Genomic DNA, 19,397 nt, shown 5'->3' with positions numbered 1-19,397 from the left:
CAATTTTATTATTTACACTCAAACAAGGTACACATGTGCACTCATACATTTAAACACAATGACATCTTAAGACAGTGGTTCTTAACCTGGGTTCAATGGAACCCTAGGGGTTCGGTGAGTCGGGCTCAGGGGTTCGGCGGAGGTCAAGACACACCCGACTCATCGTGTAAATAAAAACTTCTCCCTATCGGCGTATTACGGATACGGCAACTGTAGAAGTCAGACTGATTTGCAGGTGTGTAATTTGTTGTGAGTTTATGCACTGTGTTGGTTTTGTTGTTTGAACAAGGTGATGTTCATGCACGGTCATTTTGTGCACCAGTAAAAAAACATGGTAACACTTTAGTATGGGGAACATATTCACCATTAATTAGTTGCTTATTAACATGCAAATTAGTAACATAATGACTCTTAACTAGTCATTAAGTACTTATTAATGCCTTATTCGGCATGGCCTTATTATAAGACTAACCCCCTAACCCTAACCAAATAACTCTAAATTAAGTCTTTGTTACTTAGAATATGTTCCCATTATTAAAGTGTTACCAACAACATATAACTTTGTCTTGAATTTGAAAAAAAACAACAATTTATTTTTCACTAAAGAAGGGTTCGGTGAATGCGCATATGGAACTGGTGGGGTTCGGTACTTCCAACAAGGTTAAGAACCACTGTCATAAGACCTACGGTAACACTCGATTAAACACAGAGAACATCCCTAAACTGTGCCAGCACTGTCGCTGACATCAGTGTAGGGCTGGGCGATATGAATCAAAACTCATATCCTGATATGGTTTGGGCCATAAACTAACCCATAAATGGAAATTTCCCATGTCTTAACTAAATATCTCCACCATGCCTTGATTTTCAATTTTCGGGACTGATGGGGATCCCAAATACACAAAAACAGGTACCAACAAGTAAGAGAAGTATGTTTTGCATAATAGGATCCCAACTTAAGAGGTGTTTTGAGATTACAAAAAAGAAAGTCAAGTATAATATCCAATCTTCTTTAAATAAACATTTAGCTATGCTCATGTATTCAGCTAACAAAAACTCAAGAGTAACAAAATGTGAAATAAAGTGCCCTGGTTTAAGAGGACATGTTTGAACATCAGCAGCAACATGAAAATCATTGACCTTTTAACAATGGTAAACATTATTACAGGACATACACATGTAATTACAAGGGAAAGTAATTTTACTTAAAAAAACAAAACTTCCAATATCTGGCATAATGCAGTTGAGATTAGTTTCATATGCATATATATGACAGCAGTGTGCGTGTTTTGAGTGTGTGCCTTTTTAAAGGCGGCGCCTGTTGCCGAGCGACGTCAGCGAGTCTCACAGTCACAGGCAGGCATTGCATTGAGATGTTTTTGTTAGCTTAGCATTTTGTTGGCTCCGACGGCAGCTCATTTGAATCTTGTAATAATAATACTTGTAATAAATGGAAATGGACATTTCGTATGGAAACTATATTGTCCAATACAGTCTATGATCTTGTCTAACAAAGCTAGTATGTTCGTGCAATGAATGCTTATTAGCATGCTAGCCCGCTCAATGACACATCGACATATAGGCTAACAAGGGTAATATATGCTCATTAGCCTGAATGTCGATGTGTAATCCAACTGCCAGGGCAAAATATATTTTCGACAAATAAAACCTATGTGGATATGGGTGTCAGTGCCTATTTTGTTCTCGATATGCTGATACGCTGAGGAAAGGGGGTTCCAACATTAGCACGACTAATTGCGGTTTCTGGTACTGTTATTTGCTTCAGGCACATACAGTCGCGATCAAAAGTTTACATACACTTGTAAAGAACATAATGTCATGGCTGTCTTGAGTTTCCAATACATTCTACAACTCCTATTTTTTTGTGATAGAGTGATTGGAGCACATACTTACTTGTTGGTCACAAAAAACATTCATGAAATTTGGTTCTTTTATGAATTTATTATGGGTCTACTGAAAATGTGACCAAATCTGCTGGGTCCAAAGTATACATACAGCAATGTTAATATTTGGTTACATGTCCCTTGGCAAGTTTCACTGCAATAAGGCGCTTTTGGAAGCCATCCACAAGCTGCTGGCAAGCCTCTGATTGAATTTTTGACCACTCCTCTTGACAAAATTGGTGCAGTTCAGCTAAATGTGTTGGTTTTCTGACATGGACTTGTTTCTTCAACATTGTCCACACGTTTAAGTCAGGACTTTGGAAAGGCCATTCCTACACCTTAATTCTAGCCTGATTTAGCCATTCCTTTACCACTTTTGACGTGTGTTTGGGGTCATTGTCCTGTTGGAACACCCAACTGCGCCCAAGACCCAGCCTCCGGGCTGATGATTTTAGGTTGTCCTGAAGAATTTGGAGGTAATCCTCCTTTTTCATTGTCCCATTTAAAGCACCAGTTCTATTGGCAGCAAAAAAGGCCCAGAGCATAATACTACTACCACCACCATGCTTGATGGTAGGAATGGTGTTCCTGGGATTAAGGGCCTCACTTTTTCTCCTCCAAACATATTGCTGGGTATTGTGGTCAAAAAGCTAAATTTTTGTTTCATCTGACCACATAACTTTCCTCCAGAAGGTCTTAGCTTTGTCCATGTGATGTCAGATGAAACAAAAATTGAGCTGTTTGGCCACAATACCCAGCAATATGTTAAACCTACAGTGCAGGAATCATCGATTGCCATTTGAAGTTCCTTGGAGTAAAATTTGGATTTGGCTGCGTATCTGGCAACCTCAGTCATAGAGAGTGGGAGGGGACTACAGAATTTTGACCGTGATTGCAGTACCATTTCTGGCCACATTATTACATCTGGCTCCTTTAATTAAGTCGGGCTATCAAAATGAAGGAGTTAATTCATGTGATTAATCACACTAAATTATCGCATTAATCATGTGCACACTTAGATTAATCATGCAAATTATTTTGGCCGTAGAAGCTCTTTACCTTAACCGCTATACAGTCAGAGATCAGATCAATTAATATGTCAGTACAAAAATAAATGAGGAGACTGACTGGCAAATTTCACTCCAAAACACATTCTGAAAAAACTTTGGATAAACTGTTACCAAGTTTTGTGCAAATAAATGACATGCATTTAAGTTAAACGTTTAGGAATGTTTCTGGATGTGTACAATAAAATTGTATTTGTGTACAAATATTGGAGTCTTTTCTTGAGTAAATTTAAGTGAGTAATCACCTGTACTTATTAATGAGTGATCCAAATGTCAAAATGTGATTATTCTGATTTAAAAAAAAGAATAATTTGACAGTCCTAATTTTAAGTTATTGTGTATTATTGATTTGGTTTAGCTTAGCATCAAGGGTTGGAATTGAGGGTTAAATCACCAAAATGATTCCCGGGCGCGGCCACCGCTGCTGCCCACTGCTCCCCTCACCTCCCAGGGGGTGATCAAGGGTGATGGGTCAAATGCAGAGAATAATCTCGCCACACCTAGTGTGTGTGTGACAATCATTGGTACTTTAACTTTAACTTTAACTTTTATACACTGATGTGTAACAATATAGAATAATAACCTAGTTAAAATATTGTGCTGATATTGTTTAACTGTCAATAGCACTCACAATAAATAAGTTTAAAAATGTAGCGTTAAACATGTAATTGGTATTGGTATATCGGTATCTGCAGCATAAATCGCTGATCGAAACATCCCTAGTAAGGAACATAATCATTGTGTAGTTCGCTCATTCATTGCCAGTAAAACACGACTTACACTCATAGACTTTGAACTCCACAATGTAAGGAAATGTCAATTTTGTACCTTGTGTTGATGAAGCACCTTTGGACGCAGAGTCTTCTGAAGAGCTGCGACCAGCGCTGCTTCTCCGAGACCTCCTGGCCCGCTCAGGAAGCGACGCTTTGTTTGAGGTAGATTTGGTCACTGAGACAGACATCACTTTTTCCTGAGTTTTGACAGAGCCCCTCTTGTGACTGAAGGAAAACCGTGACAACAGTTTAGTCCAAAGCATATTCATATCCAAAGTACATGTCACTGAAATCACATCTTTGTTGTTAGACCTGCTGTTTGGCACAGAGGGGCAGTAAGTGTATACTGTCACATGTTTACAAATACAGTGCCACCTAGCCTTTTGGCTATCTGGAGTCATGGCTCAGAATTGTGCCAAGGAAAAGCCAGTATTTGAAAACCCTACTGTTTGGGAACAAACGGCCTTCCCAGCGAATTTCTTACATGAAAAGAAAAACGAGTGGATAAGACGAAAGCAGTGTGCCCGCATTGTTTAGTAGAGCGTAAGACTGAGGCTACAAGCGGCAACTATTAATGCTGGACATGCAATTTAGATAATCCATCCATCCATCCATTTTCTACCGCTTATTCCCTTTGGGGTCGCGGGGGGCGCTGGAGCCTATCTCAGCTACAATCGGGCGGAAGGCGGCGTACACCCTGGACAAGTCGCCACCTCATCGCAGGGCCAACACAGATAGACAGACAACATTCACACTCACATCCACACACTAGGGCCAATTTTAGTGTTGCCAATCAACTTATCCCCAGGTGCATGTCTTTGGAAGTGGGAGGAAGCCGGAGTACCCGGAGGGAACCCACGCAGTCACGGGGAGGACATGCAAACTCCACACAGAAAGATCCCGAGCCCGGGATTGAACCCAAGACTACTCAGGACCTTCGTATTGTGAGGCAGATGCACTAACCCCTCTGCCACCGTGAAGCCCCAATTTAGATAATCAATTAAATAATTGAATTTACTACAAATAAAATAATATTTCAGTCAGTTCAAATGGTTGTTGTACTTGTCTGAATGGTTCCAGAAACGTTACTATGACCAAAGTGTGGTCGTTCATTATTAATTAGCTATATCATTATATATTATAGAAATAGAATTTCAACATTTTGACATACATTTAAATAGTTTTAGCATTTATAATTAATACGTTAAAGTAGCCAAGTTTTATTATAAAAATGATGAAACCTGGTTACACACAAATGCTAAGCAGTTTTATGGTTTGTATTTTGTTCCTTAAAGGAAAATGTAACCGCGTGACCTTAAACTCAAGATATGCAGCGAACCATCATCATGGTTACACTCCTACCATATTTATTGTGACCAATGTCATCATTGTATTGTTGAATGTGCTCAAAAAAGTACTTATACACACAATTAACTATTTTATCCAAGGTTTATTTACAAATGCATAAATAACACACAATATACAATCCTTTGTAGAAGACACTTAAAATAATGTTGGGGCTTCTTAAGAGCCATTTTTGAGTGTTTAAATTTGTCTATCTTCTTCAGTTTAAATGTTTTAAGGTTTTAGAGTAAGTTTTAATTATAAACACAGCCTGTAGATTCATTTTGCAAAATCAGGACAAGCGGTAGAAAATGGATGGATGGATGTTAGTTAGCATTTAAGCTGGCTCATGATTGCACCCTAGCTTGCTTCTCCAGTAAATGAACAGTATCACCGGTCCATGAGTATATTGAAGTGCGGTTATCAATTATGGCTTTATGCAAAAAAAATGTTTTAAACAGTAACACTAAGCGTTGGTAAACGTTACATTCCTATTCACACATGAACATAATTTACATTGCATCATCATACCAAAGCTAGACCGTGTGCTTGAGGCCAACATACCTTGTGGCACCACTAGAGGAATCCTGCTGCTGCGTTTTCTTTTTGAACCTCTGGCTGCGGCGCAGCCTGGCGCTGCTCTTCACAGCTGTTTTGTAATCGGATATGATTGTTCGGATTTGCTCCTCAAAGAAGGCAGAAAGTCGTAAGGTCATACTGTAAATCTACGGGAGAAAAAAAATCCAAGTTACGTCAACAAAAGAGGGAAAATTAACATTAGTAAAAGTTAACTTCTTTATCAACCCTCCTACCTTGGAGCGCTTATTGGGCGTGTAAGCTTTAGCGTTTGCAAATATTAGCCGCGTGTCTTTGCAAAGCTCCACTGGGTTATCATAGCGCTCCTCTTCCAAGGTCCTTTTCACAGTGCCAAAGTCCATCGGTGTATCAATGATGTTATGGTAGTCCTGGTAATATGAACATAAGCTTTAGAAACTTTAAAAGTTCAACCTGGCTATCTTAATGCAATCTTGAACTCACAGGATAGTTCTCGGGATCCACCGGCAGTCTGAAGGGCTCAGAGTCCTCGCACTCAAAGATGTAATTGAGCAGACTTTTGCACAGCTCCTTCCAGGCATCTCTGTCAGGCAGCACCTCCACAGAGCGCTGCAAGTAATGTGAAAAGAGAGAGAATGTGATTGTAAATTTCACCATTCTGCATTTCCCACATTATGTTATGAATGACACGGTTTGAATTCATCTTTCATGGACGCTCTCTGTATACCTGACGCAGCCTGTGTCCTGCAGAGGGTCCTGGTGCTTCTGCATCTGCTTCCTGTGAATAAACATTTACAAAAATGTAAACAAAAAGTTATTGTGTACAGGTATAGTCCTCTCTCATACAGACATCAAGATAACTCCAAAGCAGTAATAGTAATACTGTTGCCCCTGTCGCGATTCTTGACATGACCACAATTAACATATTTACAGGGGGAAGTGTTCCACTAAATTTAGTAGGAACCACTAATGACATATTTGTATAGATAGAGCATTTAAAACATGTTTACAACCTATTATGTTTTTTAACGTTATGAGAGCCCTCTAGACAAAAAATAACACCAATTAATCACCTTTACAATCTTCTAATCAATATGAGCCAATCAGTGGCCACAATACGGAACATAGCGCTCTGATTGGCTTGGGCTCCTTTAGTGGCACACTACTCTAGCATTGATATGTTTACTTAATTTACCTATTTCTGGCTTAAAAATGCAAAACCTAGGCCAAAAATGTTGTAGAATATTCTTTAAAAAAATATGCGATGTGGTGAAGACATAATATTTGAAGCGCAATGTGGCAAGAGACGATTATATAACACTTCACAATAAGTGAAACCTGGATTTATGGACCCCTCTATTTGCGAATTTTTCGGCTTACAAATCTTTAGATCGCTCCAAATATGCCTCTGTGTGCGAATCATGTGTCTGTGGACAAACGCTTCATTTAGGCACAGAGGTAGAGCCAGCCACTTGACTTGCACAGAGTACATTGGCGCACACAGGCATGGCCACAGCTCAGCAAGTAACCACATCAAGTTTTAATTGTAATGAGAACTGTCTTTTCTGGAAAAAGTTGCAAGAGCAGATTTATTTCACAACGAGAAGACACTATCTCTACTCACATTCTAGCATAGCCCCTCGCTCTTCCAAAGCATAAACACGAAGCACGGCTCCCTATTTTCCCCTCCTCATTCTTTTTACCGCTATGCTCTTTTCTTATCAGTTCTTGGTCGTTGTTAATGTGGTTATTAAGTTTATTATTGTAGCAATATGATTTTCTTTGTGAGAGTGCACCATAGTGACTTATGTGTGCGCGTAGGCAGAGCGAAGCATACAGTAGCTTGTCGTTGTTGCTTTGACTTTTTTATTACATAGAAAGTTCATCCATCACTGCTCCCCTCACCTCCCAGGGGGTGATCAAGGGTGATGGGTCAAATGCAGAGAATAATCTCGCCACACCTAGTGTGTGTGTGACAATCATTGGTACTTTAACTTTAACTTGTTATGTTTGTTTGTAATACAGTACTGTATAGCACTTTATAATGTGTTCAAAGTGTACAAATCTTTACTAAAATATGGACTTTTGTTGAGGGAGGAATCCATTATTCATATTTTCATTGTTTCTTATGGAGAAATTTGCTTCACTATACAATGTTCAAGAACTAATTAAATTCGTAAATCGAGGTTTCACTGTACACATATAGGGCTGCAGCCAGGGCCGCATTAAAATATTCAGCCCTGTCGCAGTGGCCGTATGGAAACAATTTTCGCATAACAGGGACTACATGTGGTCTGGATTTTATAAATTTGTATTAGCTACACTTATTAAATGATTAATCAAATATAATTTGAAGCTCTTTTTAAACTGAATTACTCGATTTGATCGATTAATCATATACATATATATAGAAACGATCACAATTGGACAATATAGAAATTAGATGTACCTCCTCGTCCTCATCCATTTCTTCAATGACACTGTAAATCTCCATGATGTCTGTGCAGCCTGGATCACTACAGAGGAGGAGAAAATGGGTGAAGTTGCAAAGATGGAACATTTGTTTGAGTATAATAAGACCAAAGAGAGAGAAGTCATGGACTTACTTCACAAATTTCTGGAGGACATTGGTTATGATTTTTGCAGAGTGGGCAATCTTGCTCCTTGGCTCGTTGAAAGTGCGTGCGTTGTGTGCAATGTACCTGACATCCCAGATTAATGCTGAGAGGCGCCTGTGGACCATTATTAAAGCACCGAATGTCAATCAGACACACACGGGATGTGTTATTAGTGAAATATATCTATATATTTCTGAAGACTTAAAGGGCTTTACATTGTGAAACCCATTATCTACATCTTTAAGCTACATTTAAACCAGTGTGGGTGGCACTGGGAGCAGGTGGGTAAAGTGTCTTGCCCAAGGACACAACGGCAGTGACCAACCGAGCCACGCCTTCCCGTATTAGGACTTTTTAAATGGCGAGAAAGGAACTGATGGCACAAACCTGTAGAATTTGTTCATCAGTCGCAACCTAATAGTGTCCAGATCAGTGGGATAAGCGATCACAGTGCAGTAGGTGGGATACTGGATCAGGTCTACAGGACCAGAGAAAGGGGCACAAATCTCTGTGACCGAAATAAACAGAAAACGAGCTTTAATTTAACATCAACAGTTTCAAAAGTGCCGGATTTAGAAATACCCACCAACAGTGATGAGCTGGCTGATTCCACAGACGATTCGCTCACACTCTTGGTCCCTATTCCTCACTCCCCACTCTCCCTGTAGAGGCTTGTACATCAAATCGCTCATCTCCTCTGGTGTCACAGGGATGCTCCCTCCCTCGGTCTCCGGTACCTCGGCTACAAAGCAAAAACAAAATGGTTGAGAAGTCAGCTTATCACCAAAGTCAAGAGTGTTTGTGAAATAGAGTTATGGGAACATTTGTTTGTTTTAACACAAAACAACTACAGATAAGGTTGACAAAGCAAGCATGAATGGCAAAACCTTACCATCCTCGGGAATGGGTTCCACATCCCAAGGACTCAGCTTCTCATTCTCACCATTATCCCATCTAGTAAAAAACAGAAAAGTTATTAACCAACTTTATTTTAAAATATATTTAATGTCAGTTGAAAGCGTCTGCATTGTTATCTTTCATTCATCACTAAGGTTGCGTGATATAGACAATATAAATTGTATACAATTTAGAATGTGATGCAAATTTGACAGCGACAAGTGAACAAACCCGTCCTCAACCCAACATAACATTCACGCTAGCTGCTAAGATCCCTCCACAGTGCAAAAAACACTTCTAAGTCAGCAATCCTGGCTTACATGGCAACAAATAAACTATGTTCCTTTACAAGAATCATCCCCAAAGGACAAGAAATAGCTAAACATGCTAAAATGCACACACTAGGAGGATTTGCAAACCGCAAGCTAGAGCTTTTGAACGTAAACAAAGGTGGGCGGATCGATACTAATATTGACAGTAACGATACCAAGTATAATATCATTTGGTCGATACTATAGTGGTTGGATTGATATTTATTATCCCAAAAAATGTTGTTGTTTGTTATAGTTTACAAACTCTGGAAATAAGTGCCTGGACACAATGAAGCTTTAAGGGTATTTAAATCAGAGTCAATAATAAATCATTTGAATATATAATTGACATTGTAACAAAGCCATACTGTGTTTATGTCTGATTACAATTATGGTCAAAAATAGAATCATTCAATGATCTTGAAAATTTGAAGTATCAGCATTGGTATGACCAATACTGCCTCTATTGGATCGATACCCTAATTTGTAGTATCACTCAAAACTAATGTAAAATATCAAAACAACAGGAGAATAAATGCTCATTACATTTTAACAGTAGTGTAAAAAGAACCATGTTACAGCAGAAAGTAACCATCTATGACAGTAAATCAACAAGTAGATTAATACGTTTTCAAGAAAATAACAACTGGAAATGACGCTAACTGACAGCGACAAAATCAATATCCAAATTAGGAAACTTTGTAACCCATTTTTAAATGGTTCTATTATCATTAAAATGCCAAATAATATATTGTGATATATATTGGTATCGCAGGAAGCTGCAATATATATAGCAATATTTATTTTAGGCCATATCGCCAATCCCTAGTTGTCACCTACCGGACTTTGAAGCACTGGAAGAGACTGTCTGGGTATTCTAGCTGGTACGGCTCCTGACAAACGATAGTGCCAAACCACCAGGCGTCATCTATCACTGAGCGGAACCGATCATCTACAAATAGGGACAAAACCACATCTGTAGTACCACGCCTACAATGCCAAGTAAAAAGTATGCTCACCCGACTTACTTGGTTGCCAGTTTCTACGCAGTGCCTCATCATAGCTTTGCCTCAGCACCAGGAAATCTATTACATCCGGCATGTCGTGATATCTGCAAAAAAGTAAATCTGATAGTTGGTATTCTTCTTGTCATAGAAATACCTGGACCCCGAAAAAACAGTTTGTCGTAGAATCATTAGTTAACACAAGATAATAGCTTACTTGACAGAGAAGGACTTGTCAGTGATTTTGCCCGTGCCATGGTCGATTAGAGTCAGCTTCAAGCAGCAGAGGGTTGGAGGACAGACTTCATACTTGATCCCAGTAATCTTCACAAATTCCTGGTCCTGAAGGGAGAAGCAAAACGTCAAATACAAATAATCTAAACAATTTATTACAAAACTGCATCTATTTTTTTTAGTTGCAGCCTAGCTTGTCTTACCCGCAACTCCATTTTCTTCCAGGGCTGCTTGTCCATGTTGATGGGATACAGTTCTGTTCGTCTTACAGCCTCGACGTAAGCCTCGTGGCCCTGTCGGAAGTAGATCACCTGAAAGAAAGATGCAATTGGTTGGTTGGCTCTGATCTAATAATAGTAGAGAAATACTTAACCCGACCGTGCCCTCTTTTCCTTAAACGGAAACTGCACTTATTTGGAATTTTGCCTATCGTTCACAATCATTATGAAAGACATTACAATGGATGTTATTTTTTTATACATTCTAAATATTAAAGAAATACGATCTAAAGTCAGTTGACAATGTAGCCTAAGGTAGACGCTCAATTCTGCCTATAAAACCCTTAAAAAAAACATCCAAAGACCTTCATTAGGGTTTTAGTACTCCGACTTCCTCCCACCTCCAAAGACATGCAACTGGGGATAGGTTGATTAGCAACACTAAATTAGCCCAAGTGTGTGAATGTGAGTGTGAATGTTGTCTATCTGTGTTGGCCCTGGGATGGGTGTACCCCGCCTTCCGCCCGAATGCAGCTAAAATAAGCTCCAGCACCCCCGGCAACCCAGAAAGGGACAAGCGGTAGAAAATGGATGGATGATACATGATGTAAGTAAATATGTAATGTAGTAACGGGCACATTTATAATAACATTTAATATTTATATATCTTGATAATTTTAAGCATACGCGGCGCATTATTTTTCAAAAACGCTTTACGATGTTTGCTTTTTTCTTCTTCATCTTTATTACTCACTGCAGACTTCGTGAGAGCCAACAAACATAATGAAAGAGCACTTACTGTACCATGTCTGCTGTCATTAGGATGTCGACTGCCAGGATGTTCATATATTCCAAATTAGATGAAAAATGATTCATAATCCTCGCAAAGAAGGTGGGAGTGGGTGGGGGGGACCATGCGTCTTTTCTTGTCGTTCTCGCCAGTTTCGAGTCCTAAATTGCTATCAAAGTGTACCAATTTGTCGGATTATATCTTCAGCGATCTATTTTCCAGGTGAGAGGCATGATTTATGATGTACAAAAAACTTTCAAGAAGCAAGGAAGCGAGGAAACAGCAGACTACTCGATGATGTAAACATAGGCACACAGGAAGTGATCACGTCGCTGCTATAAATAGTTTGTCTGCGTTAGCGCTTATAATAACAATATCACTAAAACTTGGTTAATATTCAAGTCAAAAATGTAAATGCAGTATTGTTGATGCTTTTTGGATGGTTATTTATTGGATTTTATGGGCGGAATAGAGGACCTCCTATCGGCTCCACTGTAAGTGGACTTTTATTTACGTTTATTTAATATTTAGAATGCATTAAAAAAAAAAACATCCGCCGTCAGGTCTTTTTATAATGATTGTGAACAATAGGCAAAATTCCCAAAAAAGTGCAATTCGCCTTTAACTGCACTGCCCCAGAGATTAATTTTATCCAAGAGGATAAAATAAAAAATAAACAAAGAGCTGCAGCAACGTGGTTACTTTGGGGTATAACGATAGATGCAATTACGTACTTTTTAAGGGGTATACAAACAAATCACTGGCGCCCCCTCTTGAGCCGCACACCATAAGCCGCACATATTGCCTATTCACTTTTTGCACTACCGAATGTAACATTGCAGTCCCCAGAATTAAGGCACGGCAACAGGGTAAGCTGACTTTAGCATGTGTTTTTTCATTATCTAGATGTGAACTTGTGCAACCAATAAATGACTAGCAGTGCCTTATGTAACTCCTATGGTGTAGGTTCAGCAATGTCATCCCTCATTATTGGTAATTAGTTCTAACCGCAGTAAATGAATTTCTGCGAAGTTAGAATTATTAATTATGAATTGAATATTTTCATAAACAGAGCATAGAAAAACGTATACAGTTTTCAACATTTATGAGAGCCACAGAAACATGAAACTACAGTAAATCAACTTTATATTTGTTTAATCCAATGCAGTAAGCTTAATATTAGAAACTAAAACTGTACTGATAATAGAAAATAAGACTTCCAAAAGATTACTGACCTTAGGAACCATGGTCACATCTAGTGGCCAATACGACTACAGTATTGATATTTGTAGCTGATTTAGTCATTTTATAAATAATGTTTTATTTAGGCCAAGAATATGCCTAAAGAAAACTAAAAAAAAATGCAATAGAATTAAGCCGCGAACTTCGAAGCGTGATGTGGCGAAAGTCGACTGTACTACAAATAAGATATTTTTCTAGCCATACCGGGAAATTTTTAAATACACACCTCATCACCCATTTGGGGAACAAAAGGTGACTTCCTGGGAATGACGTCGGTAATCCACAACGAGGGACGAAACTCATTGGACACCTCTCTGTTGATTGACGGTCTGACTTTTGACCTCTGGTTGGAGTGAGAAGATATAAAAACGAAATCACCATGGTTTCTCTGCAAAGTGTTTCAGTCAAGTTGCTAAAAAGTCTGACAACTCACTCTGGGAGACTTGTTCTTCAATTTCTTGGACTTCTCTCTGCCTTTTGTCCCAGTTTTTTCTTCCTCGTCGCTCTGCTGTTGGTGCTGCTGCGCTTGCTGCTTCTCTTCCTCCTCCTCCTCAGCGTCTTCCTCCTCGTCCTCTGAACTGCTGAGCTGGCGTCGCACTCGTTTTCGCGACGACAAAGGAGTCGACGGTTGAAGGTTGATGCCGGCATCTGCCGTCCAGTCTGAGTATTCGCTGGATGAGTGGCTGTTTAAGTCATCATTTTAGGAGACAAAAGCAAACACTTAATATTCAAATTCTTGACAGAAAAAAAAAAAGAAAATACCTTGGGCTGTCACTGTTCCACTCTTCCTCATTGGAGGATTCCAGTTCACTGCCATCCAAGTCATTGTCCTGGAGAGACAGCCCACACAATGAAATGACATTGGCTGCATGTAAACCCTATTCTGGAAAAAAGTCAAAAGAAAGTGGCGAATGGGATACCTCGGTGTGTGCGTCGGAGCTTGCCGTCTCCTCTCCCTCTTCGCACGACAGCTCGATGTATTCCAGCCCTGCATCACTGCGGCCGTGTGCTCGCTTTGCAAGGGGAGGTTCTTCGTCAGAGTCATCCTGCAGGGATGGTAACGATAAATGCAAATACTTTAGTGTTGATGCCAAAGTTATAGAGCATATTTGATAAGAACACTAGCCTTTCCCTAAATTGCTTATGTTAATGGTTGTCTGTCTCTATGTATTAGTCCACTGATTGACAGATAATCAGGGTATTTGACACCTACTCGACAGCTGTACATGATGCGCCTCTTCTTTATGTTGTATAACGCCACCTCCTCATCTCCTTTGGCAACCCTGATGTCTACTAAGTCCCTGGAAGACAATCAAAACGAATTAAACCAACATTAATTTTTTTAGACACATTTATAAGTAGGGGTATCCTGATCCAATATTGATAATGGTCCGATACCAAAAAAAAAATTATATCAGATGATATCGGCTTGAATCGAATCTCTACGATACAAGCAGTTCTTCAGCACGTTTGCTTGTGCAAAGCTGGGCAGCAAGTTATAATCTCAATGTCCTCAATAAGCACACATGGTTGGTTTCTTGTGTATTCATTTACAAAACGTAAACATGGTAGGCTATAAGCTTCTAGTAGCTAGCAGCTACACAATCGCTAAGCACACAATATCACACAATGTAGACTGTAATAAGTAATAAGGGCCCTTAATTGACGAATATTGAAGTCTTAAACAACACATTTGTGAAAATAAACAAGTACTCAATATCTATATTTACATATTACTTAGACACAAGGTCTCCAAGGCAGAAGCGCATTAGAAAGTATCCAGAAACAAACCTGTCCGTAGGCCAGGGCCGATAAGACATTTCGCTGGAAGATATATTGTCCCATAAATTATTGCCGATAAACGATATTACTGTAAATATGCATTATTTTGGGACCAAATTAAGCACTTCATTTATAATATATAACAATAATAAATATTTCTTTCAAACGCAATACCAGTAGGCCATTAGGATATTGAATCTGCCCCAATAGCTTACACTGTTTTTTCAAAGTTGCACTGCTGTTCGTAATAGTACTTAAGTTTAAAATGTTATTTATTGTTTGTCTTGTATTTTAACTGCACCTAACAGACTAGCCACATGTAATTTGGTCTTGCTCTCACCTACAATTGTTTTTGAGTAATTTTCCTTGATCAGGACTTTTTTAACATTCCACATTTCAAAATAATAAAGTATGTATGGTTTGTGCTGATATCGTATCACATCAATACTCAAGGCTACAATATCGGAAGTGAAAAAGTTGTATCAGGGGACACCCCTAGTTATAAGGTAGTGTAGCGGTGTAAAACATTATTACAACTTTATAGGAAGCCTGTTTACCGGTAGATGCAGTATACTGCAAATATCAGGGAGTCTACCTATAGCTGCTGGGGGGAAGTTCAGGCACCACCACCCGGCGTCTCCAGGCTTGCAGGTCCCTTTCCGTGGCCATCTGACTGCGAGGTGCATTCTGATGCATCTGCCTGACACCTTCCACTTGCCCGTTTCGCCGCAGACCCACATTAGAAGGGGACTGCACATCTGCCCGGTCGTTTACAGACACTGCAATGAAAAATAGATAAGATTCTTCATTTAGACTGAAAAATGCAAAAAAAAAACAAAAAAAAACTTAAGCTCATACCTCTACGTGGCGTATTTGGTGCCGGAAGAAGAGCGGCCCCTGTGGCCACGGCACCTTGGACGTGCCGGTCATGCTGCTGCTGAAGTTGTCGAATAGCCTCATCCAGAAGGTTGCTGCGTCTTAATGAAATCTCCTCCAGCTCTGCAGTCTGCTGACTGATCACCTGCTCAACCACCTCGCCATCACCTGAACAAACGCGAGGGGTCAGCTTCTTCAAAAACACCTTTGTTCATCCATCCATTCCTCTTCTTGCGCTTATCTGGGATCGGGTTAGGGGGCAGGAGCTCAAGCAGAGAAAGCTAGACTTTTCTCTCTCCCCAGCTCCCCCCGGGGGATACAAAGGCATTCCCAGGCCATCTGGGAGACAATCTCTCCAATGTGTCTTTGGTCTTCCCCTTAGCCTCCTACCGCTCGAACGTGCCGTATCACCTTCCCAGGGAAGCGTCCGGGGGGCATCATAACTACATGCCCGAGTCACCTCATCTGACTCATCTCAATGTGAAGGATCAGCACCTTTACTCTGAGCCCTACCCGGATGACAGAGCTTCTCACCCTATCTCTAAAGAGGGTGCTCATTTCGGCCGCTTGTATCCATGATATTGTCCTATCGGTCACAATCCAAACCTCATGGCCATAGGTGAGGATAGGAATGTAGATTGACCGTTAATTTGAAAAATTTGCCTTTTGGCTTAGCTCACTCTTCACCACTATGGACCGGTGCAGTCCGCATCACTGCCGACACCGCACCGATTCGCCTGTCGGTCTCAAGATACGCTTTTCCCTTACGCATGAGCAAGACCCCAAGGTACTTGAGCTCCTCCACTTGGGGCAGGCGCTTGTCCGCAACCCGTGGATTGTAACACTCCACCCTTTGTCCACAGAGCTTTATACATTTTTTTACTGCAGCTAAAGTTCATTATGTTTATATAAATACATGCATACAGTTGGATCTTTTCTTACTGGTGGCAACATATCCCAGCTGAGGAACCAGATGTTCAGCTGCTATGTTCTCCCGCCCTGGAACAAGACGCTGGTACCTGGAAAGTCACAGAAACGTAAATCCAAATACATGAGAAAATGACTACCTTACAGTGAAAACATATGAAAAGTGCTAAACAACAGATGCTATACAGTCTACCTTGGTGGATGGGGGTTTCCATCCACATCCACTAAAAAAGGCGGGGGCATTAAATGGGGGGCCTGTTGTGTCTGTTCGTCAAGCACAAAGCCATTGGCATCTCGAATAAGTGGCCTGTAGTCCGTGTGAAAGAAGACCTGGTCTGGAAGCTGTTTAAGGGACCAGGAAAATTTAAAAAACAAGATTAGGCAGGATTTTCACCAGCTACACAGTGCGAAGGCATTCTACATAATTAAGAGAAGAAAAAAACTCTCCTAAAGAGATTTTTTCTTGCCTTCTCATATGGCTTTGAACTACCAAAGCCAAAGATGAGCAGATGTCCATGGGAGTCTGTGCAGGCGAATCGATGACCGTCAGGTGTGAATTTGCAGTCAAAAACCGCACCGTGACCTTGGCCCTCAATCTGAACAAGAAATTGCAGACAGGACACAAAAAAATAAACTAAACTAAACTGTTAAACTCCTAATCTGCAGACGAACTGATCAACATTCTGTGGCGTACCACGTTGAAGTAGTGCTGAGTCCTTTTCCCTTGCAGAAGGTCCCATATGAAGACGTTTCCATCATGGCCGGCCGACAAGATGATCCTAGGGTCAAAGGGGTGTGGCTCAAGCACAAACACTTCAGCCTCGTGGCCCTGAAAACGAGGTTCAGCAAAGTTATTGTTGCTTTGCTCTTCAATGCTTTTTTAAATTAGTTCAATTAAATAAATAAATTACTTTTAGGATATGTAACAACTGTCCCGTGTAGGAGTTCCACACTTTGAGGAGATGATTATTGACAGCTGTGATAACCGTGTTGTCATGACGATCCCAGGCTACCATGGTAACTTTGGGCTTGAAGTAGCTTTCCTCTTCACTCATTGGCTCAGCACTGAAGAATGAAAACATTAACATAATATCCTAGTACATGAATTAGGAGTTATCTTTGCAGCAAATGTGATTAATTGCAAATAGATATTTAGTTCATTTGACAGCCTTAATATGTCTGTATGTGTGTGTATATATACAGGGTTCAACTTTAATGTAATTGAATGTGGTGGACCGCCACAGCATTTCTATTACCTCCACACCTTGAAAATATGTTGTTTTTACTTGAAAACTAATTAAAGTAACATAATGTATTGTAGCCCCCCAGAAGAAATTACACAACATCCGACACCATTTAACTTTCATTACCAATCTTGTGCTAACAAATGGCACAATTCCAACAGGTTTTACCTCCAATGTACACACTTTCATCTCCGTGAGGCCGCACTTCACCGCCGGACACACAACAACACTTTCTCATTCTCCGCCAATCACCTTTCAGGCACGGACAGTAGGTTTGCAAACATTTGAAAAACTGACATTAATTCCAAACCACTCGAATATAAAACATTAACACCAGCAGGTCGTTCCAGTTTGAATGGATATACAGTACAGGCCAAAAGTTTGGACACACCTTCTTTTCAATGTGTTTTCTTTATTTTCATGACTATTTACATTTTAGATTGTCACTGAAGGCATCAAAACTATGAATGAGCACATGTGGAGTTATGTACTTAACAAAAAAAGGTGAAATAACTGAAAACCTGTTTTATATTCTAGTTTCTTCAAAATAGCCACCTTTTGCTTTGATTACTGCTTTGCACTCTTGGCATTCTCTCAATGAGCTTCAAGAGGTAGTCACCTGAAATGGTTTTTACTTCACAGGTGTCATAGTTTTGATGCCTTCAGTGACTATCTACAATGTAAATAGTCATGAAAATAAAGAAAACGCATTGAAATGAGAAGTTGTGTCCAAACTTTTGGCCTGTACTGTATATAGCTTATCACTTGCACACTATTGACAAGTGACGTACCGAAAACTCAACCACCGAAAAAAGACTGATTACCAAAAACAGTGCTGCCGAACCCGGATGTTAAAGCACATGCAATTGTCTGGAGCGTTGTCAGCATGCCTGCGATGTGGACATAACCAGATATACACCTGGACAGCGATCTTCAAAATGTGCAAAAATTAAGACGGCAGGGATATCGAGGGATAGAAGTTAAGAGTCTCTAAACACGACTACTATTTATAATAACACCAGAAGAAGATTAGATTTGTTGCTATTAGTTAAAAAAAAAAAGAAGTCATTAAGTCTCAAGAAAGACACTTGAAAGATTGTCATATATAAACACATATGTATATACATATATATATATATATTTATATATACATACATATACATATATATATAAATATGTACATGTATATATATATATATATATATATATATGTACATGTATATATATATATATATATATATATATATATATATATATATATATATATATATATACACACACACACACACAGTAATAATATAATAATAATAACATATATAAGGTATCATAAGCAGGAGCAACATTGCTTCCTCTGACCACATAATTTCCAGTAACACTTACCCAGGAAGAGTGGCGGACATGTTGAGTAAGATGCACCGCCACTGCTGCCGCTGATGGAGCTTCCAGATCCTCGCCGTACCATCTCGACTTCCACTCGCAAACCTGAGGGAAGTACAGTAGCGTTGAACCTTGAACTCTTGGGTTTTATTAAATTATACAGAAAGACAAAATAAAGCATACCTTTCCCCTGAGTGGCAAAATTGGATGCTGTCAACTTTGTCCTAAACAAAG

At 39.7% G+C, this 19,397-nt stretch overlaps 1 protein-coding gene across 4 annotated transcripts in view; it reads right to left on the bottom strand.

The window, feature by feature from the left end:
- brwd1 (bromodomain and WD repeat domain containing 1) overlaps positions 1 to 19,397 on the bottom strand; it is a 41,990-nt gene that overhangs the window by 8,797 nt on the left and 13,796 nt on the right. For 2 of the 4 annotated variants that reach the window (XM_061972645.1, XM_061972648.1), the window contains exons 12-39: positions 19,347 to 19,387; positions 19,167 to 19,268; positions 17,454 to 17,607; positions 17,237 to 17,371; positions 17,010 to 17,138; positions 16,736 to 16,884; positions 16,558 to 16,634; positions 15,598 to 15,783; positions 15,335 to 15,518; positions 14,171 to 14,258; positions 13,878 to 14,003; positions 13,720 to 13,787; positions 13,391 to 13,640; positions 13,184 to 13,300; positions 10,911 to 11,018; positions 10,691 to 10,815; positions 10,489 to 10,580; positions 10,310 to 10,421; positions 9,154 to 9,215; positions 8,848 to 9,003; positions 8,649 to 8,769; positions 8,250 to 8,375; positions 8,093 to 8,159; positions 6,371 to 6,421; positions 6,127 to 6,252; positions 5,901 to 6,053; positions 5,653 to 5,813; positions 3,800 to 3,969 (exon numbers count right to left, since the gene is read on the bottom strand). In XM_061972645.1, the coding sequence (XP_061828629.1) occupies positions 3,800 to 3,969; positions 5,653 to 5,813; positions 5,901 to 6,053; positions 6,127 to 6,252; positions 6,371 to 6,421; positions 8,093 to 8,159; positions 8,250 to 8,375; positions 8,649 to 8,769; positions 8,848 to 9,003; positions 9,154 to 9,215; positions 10,310 to 10,421; positions 10,489 to 10,580; positions 10,691 to 10,815; positions 10,911 to 11,018; positions 13,184 to 13,300; positions 13,391 to 13,640; positions 13,720 to 13,787; positions 13,878 to 14,003; positions 14,171 to 14,258; positions 15,335 to 15,518; positions 15,598 to 15,783; positions 16,558 to 16,634; positions 16,736 to 16,884; positions 17,010 to 17,138; positions 17,237 to 17,371; positions 17,454 to 17,607; positions 19,167 to 19,268; positions 19,347 to 19,387 (3,436 nt within the window). The remainder of the gene's footprint in view (positions 1 to 3,799; positions 3,970 to 5,652; positions 5,814 to 5,900; positions 6,054 to 6,126; positions 6,253 to 6,370; positions 6,422 to 8,092; positions 8,160 to 8,249; positions 8,376 to 8,648; positions 8,770 to 8,847; positions 9,004 to 9,153; positions 9,216 to 10,309; positions 10,422 to 10,488; positions 10,581 to 10,690; positions 10,816 to 10,910; positions 11,019 to 13,183; positions 13,301 to 13,390; positions 13,641 to 13,719; positions 13,788 to 13,877; positions 14,004 to 14,170; positions 14,259 to 15,334; positions 15,519 to 15,597; positions 15,784 to 16,557; positions 16,635 to 16,735; positions 16,885 to 17,009; positions 17,139 to 17,236; positions 17,372 to 17,453; positions 17,608 to 19,166; positions 19,269 to 19,346; positions 19,388 to 19,397) is intronic. The other 2 variants (XM_061972646.1, XM_061972649.1) reach the window with 1 other exon arrangement.

The sequence above is a fragment of the Nerophis lumbriciformis genome, linkage group LG17, assembly GCF_033978685.3.
Source record: "Nerophis lumbriciformis linkage group LG17, RoL_Nlum_v2.1, whole genome shotgun sequence".
NCBI classification, from domain to species: domain Eukaryota; kingdom Metazoa; phylum Chordata; class Actinopteri; order Syngnathiformes; family Syngnathidae; genus Nerophis; species Nerophis lumbriciformis.
Note: the sequence above shows the minus strand (reverse complement) of the source record. Positions and strands in the feature narration are given on the sequence as shown.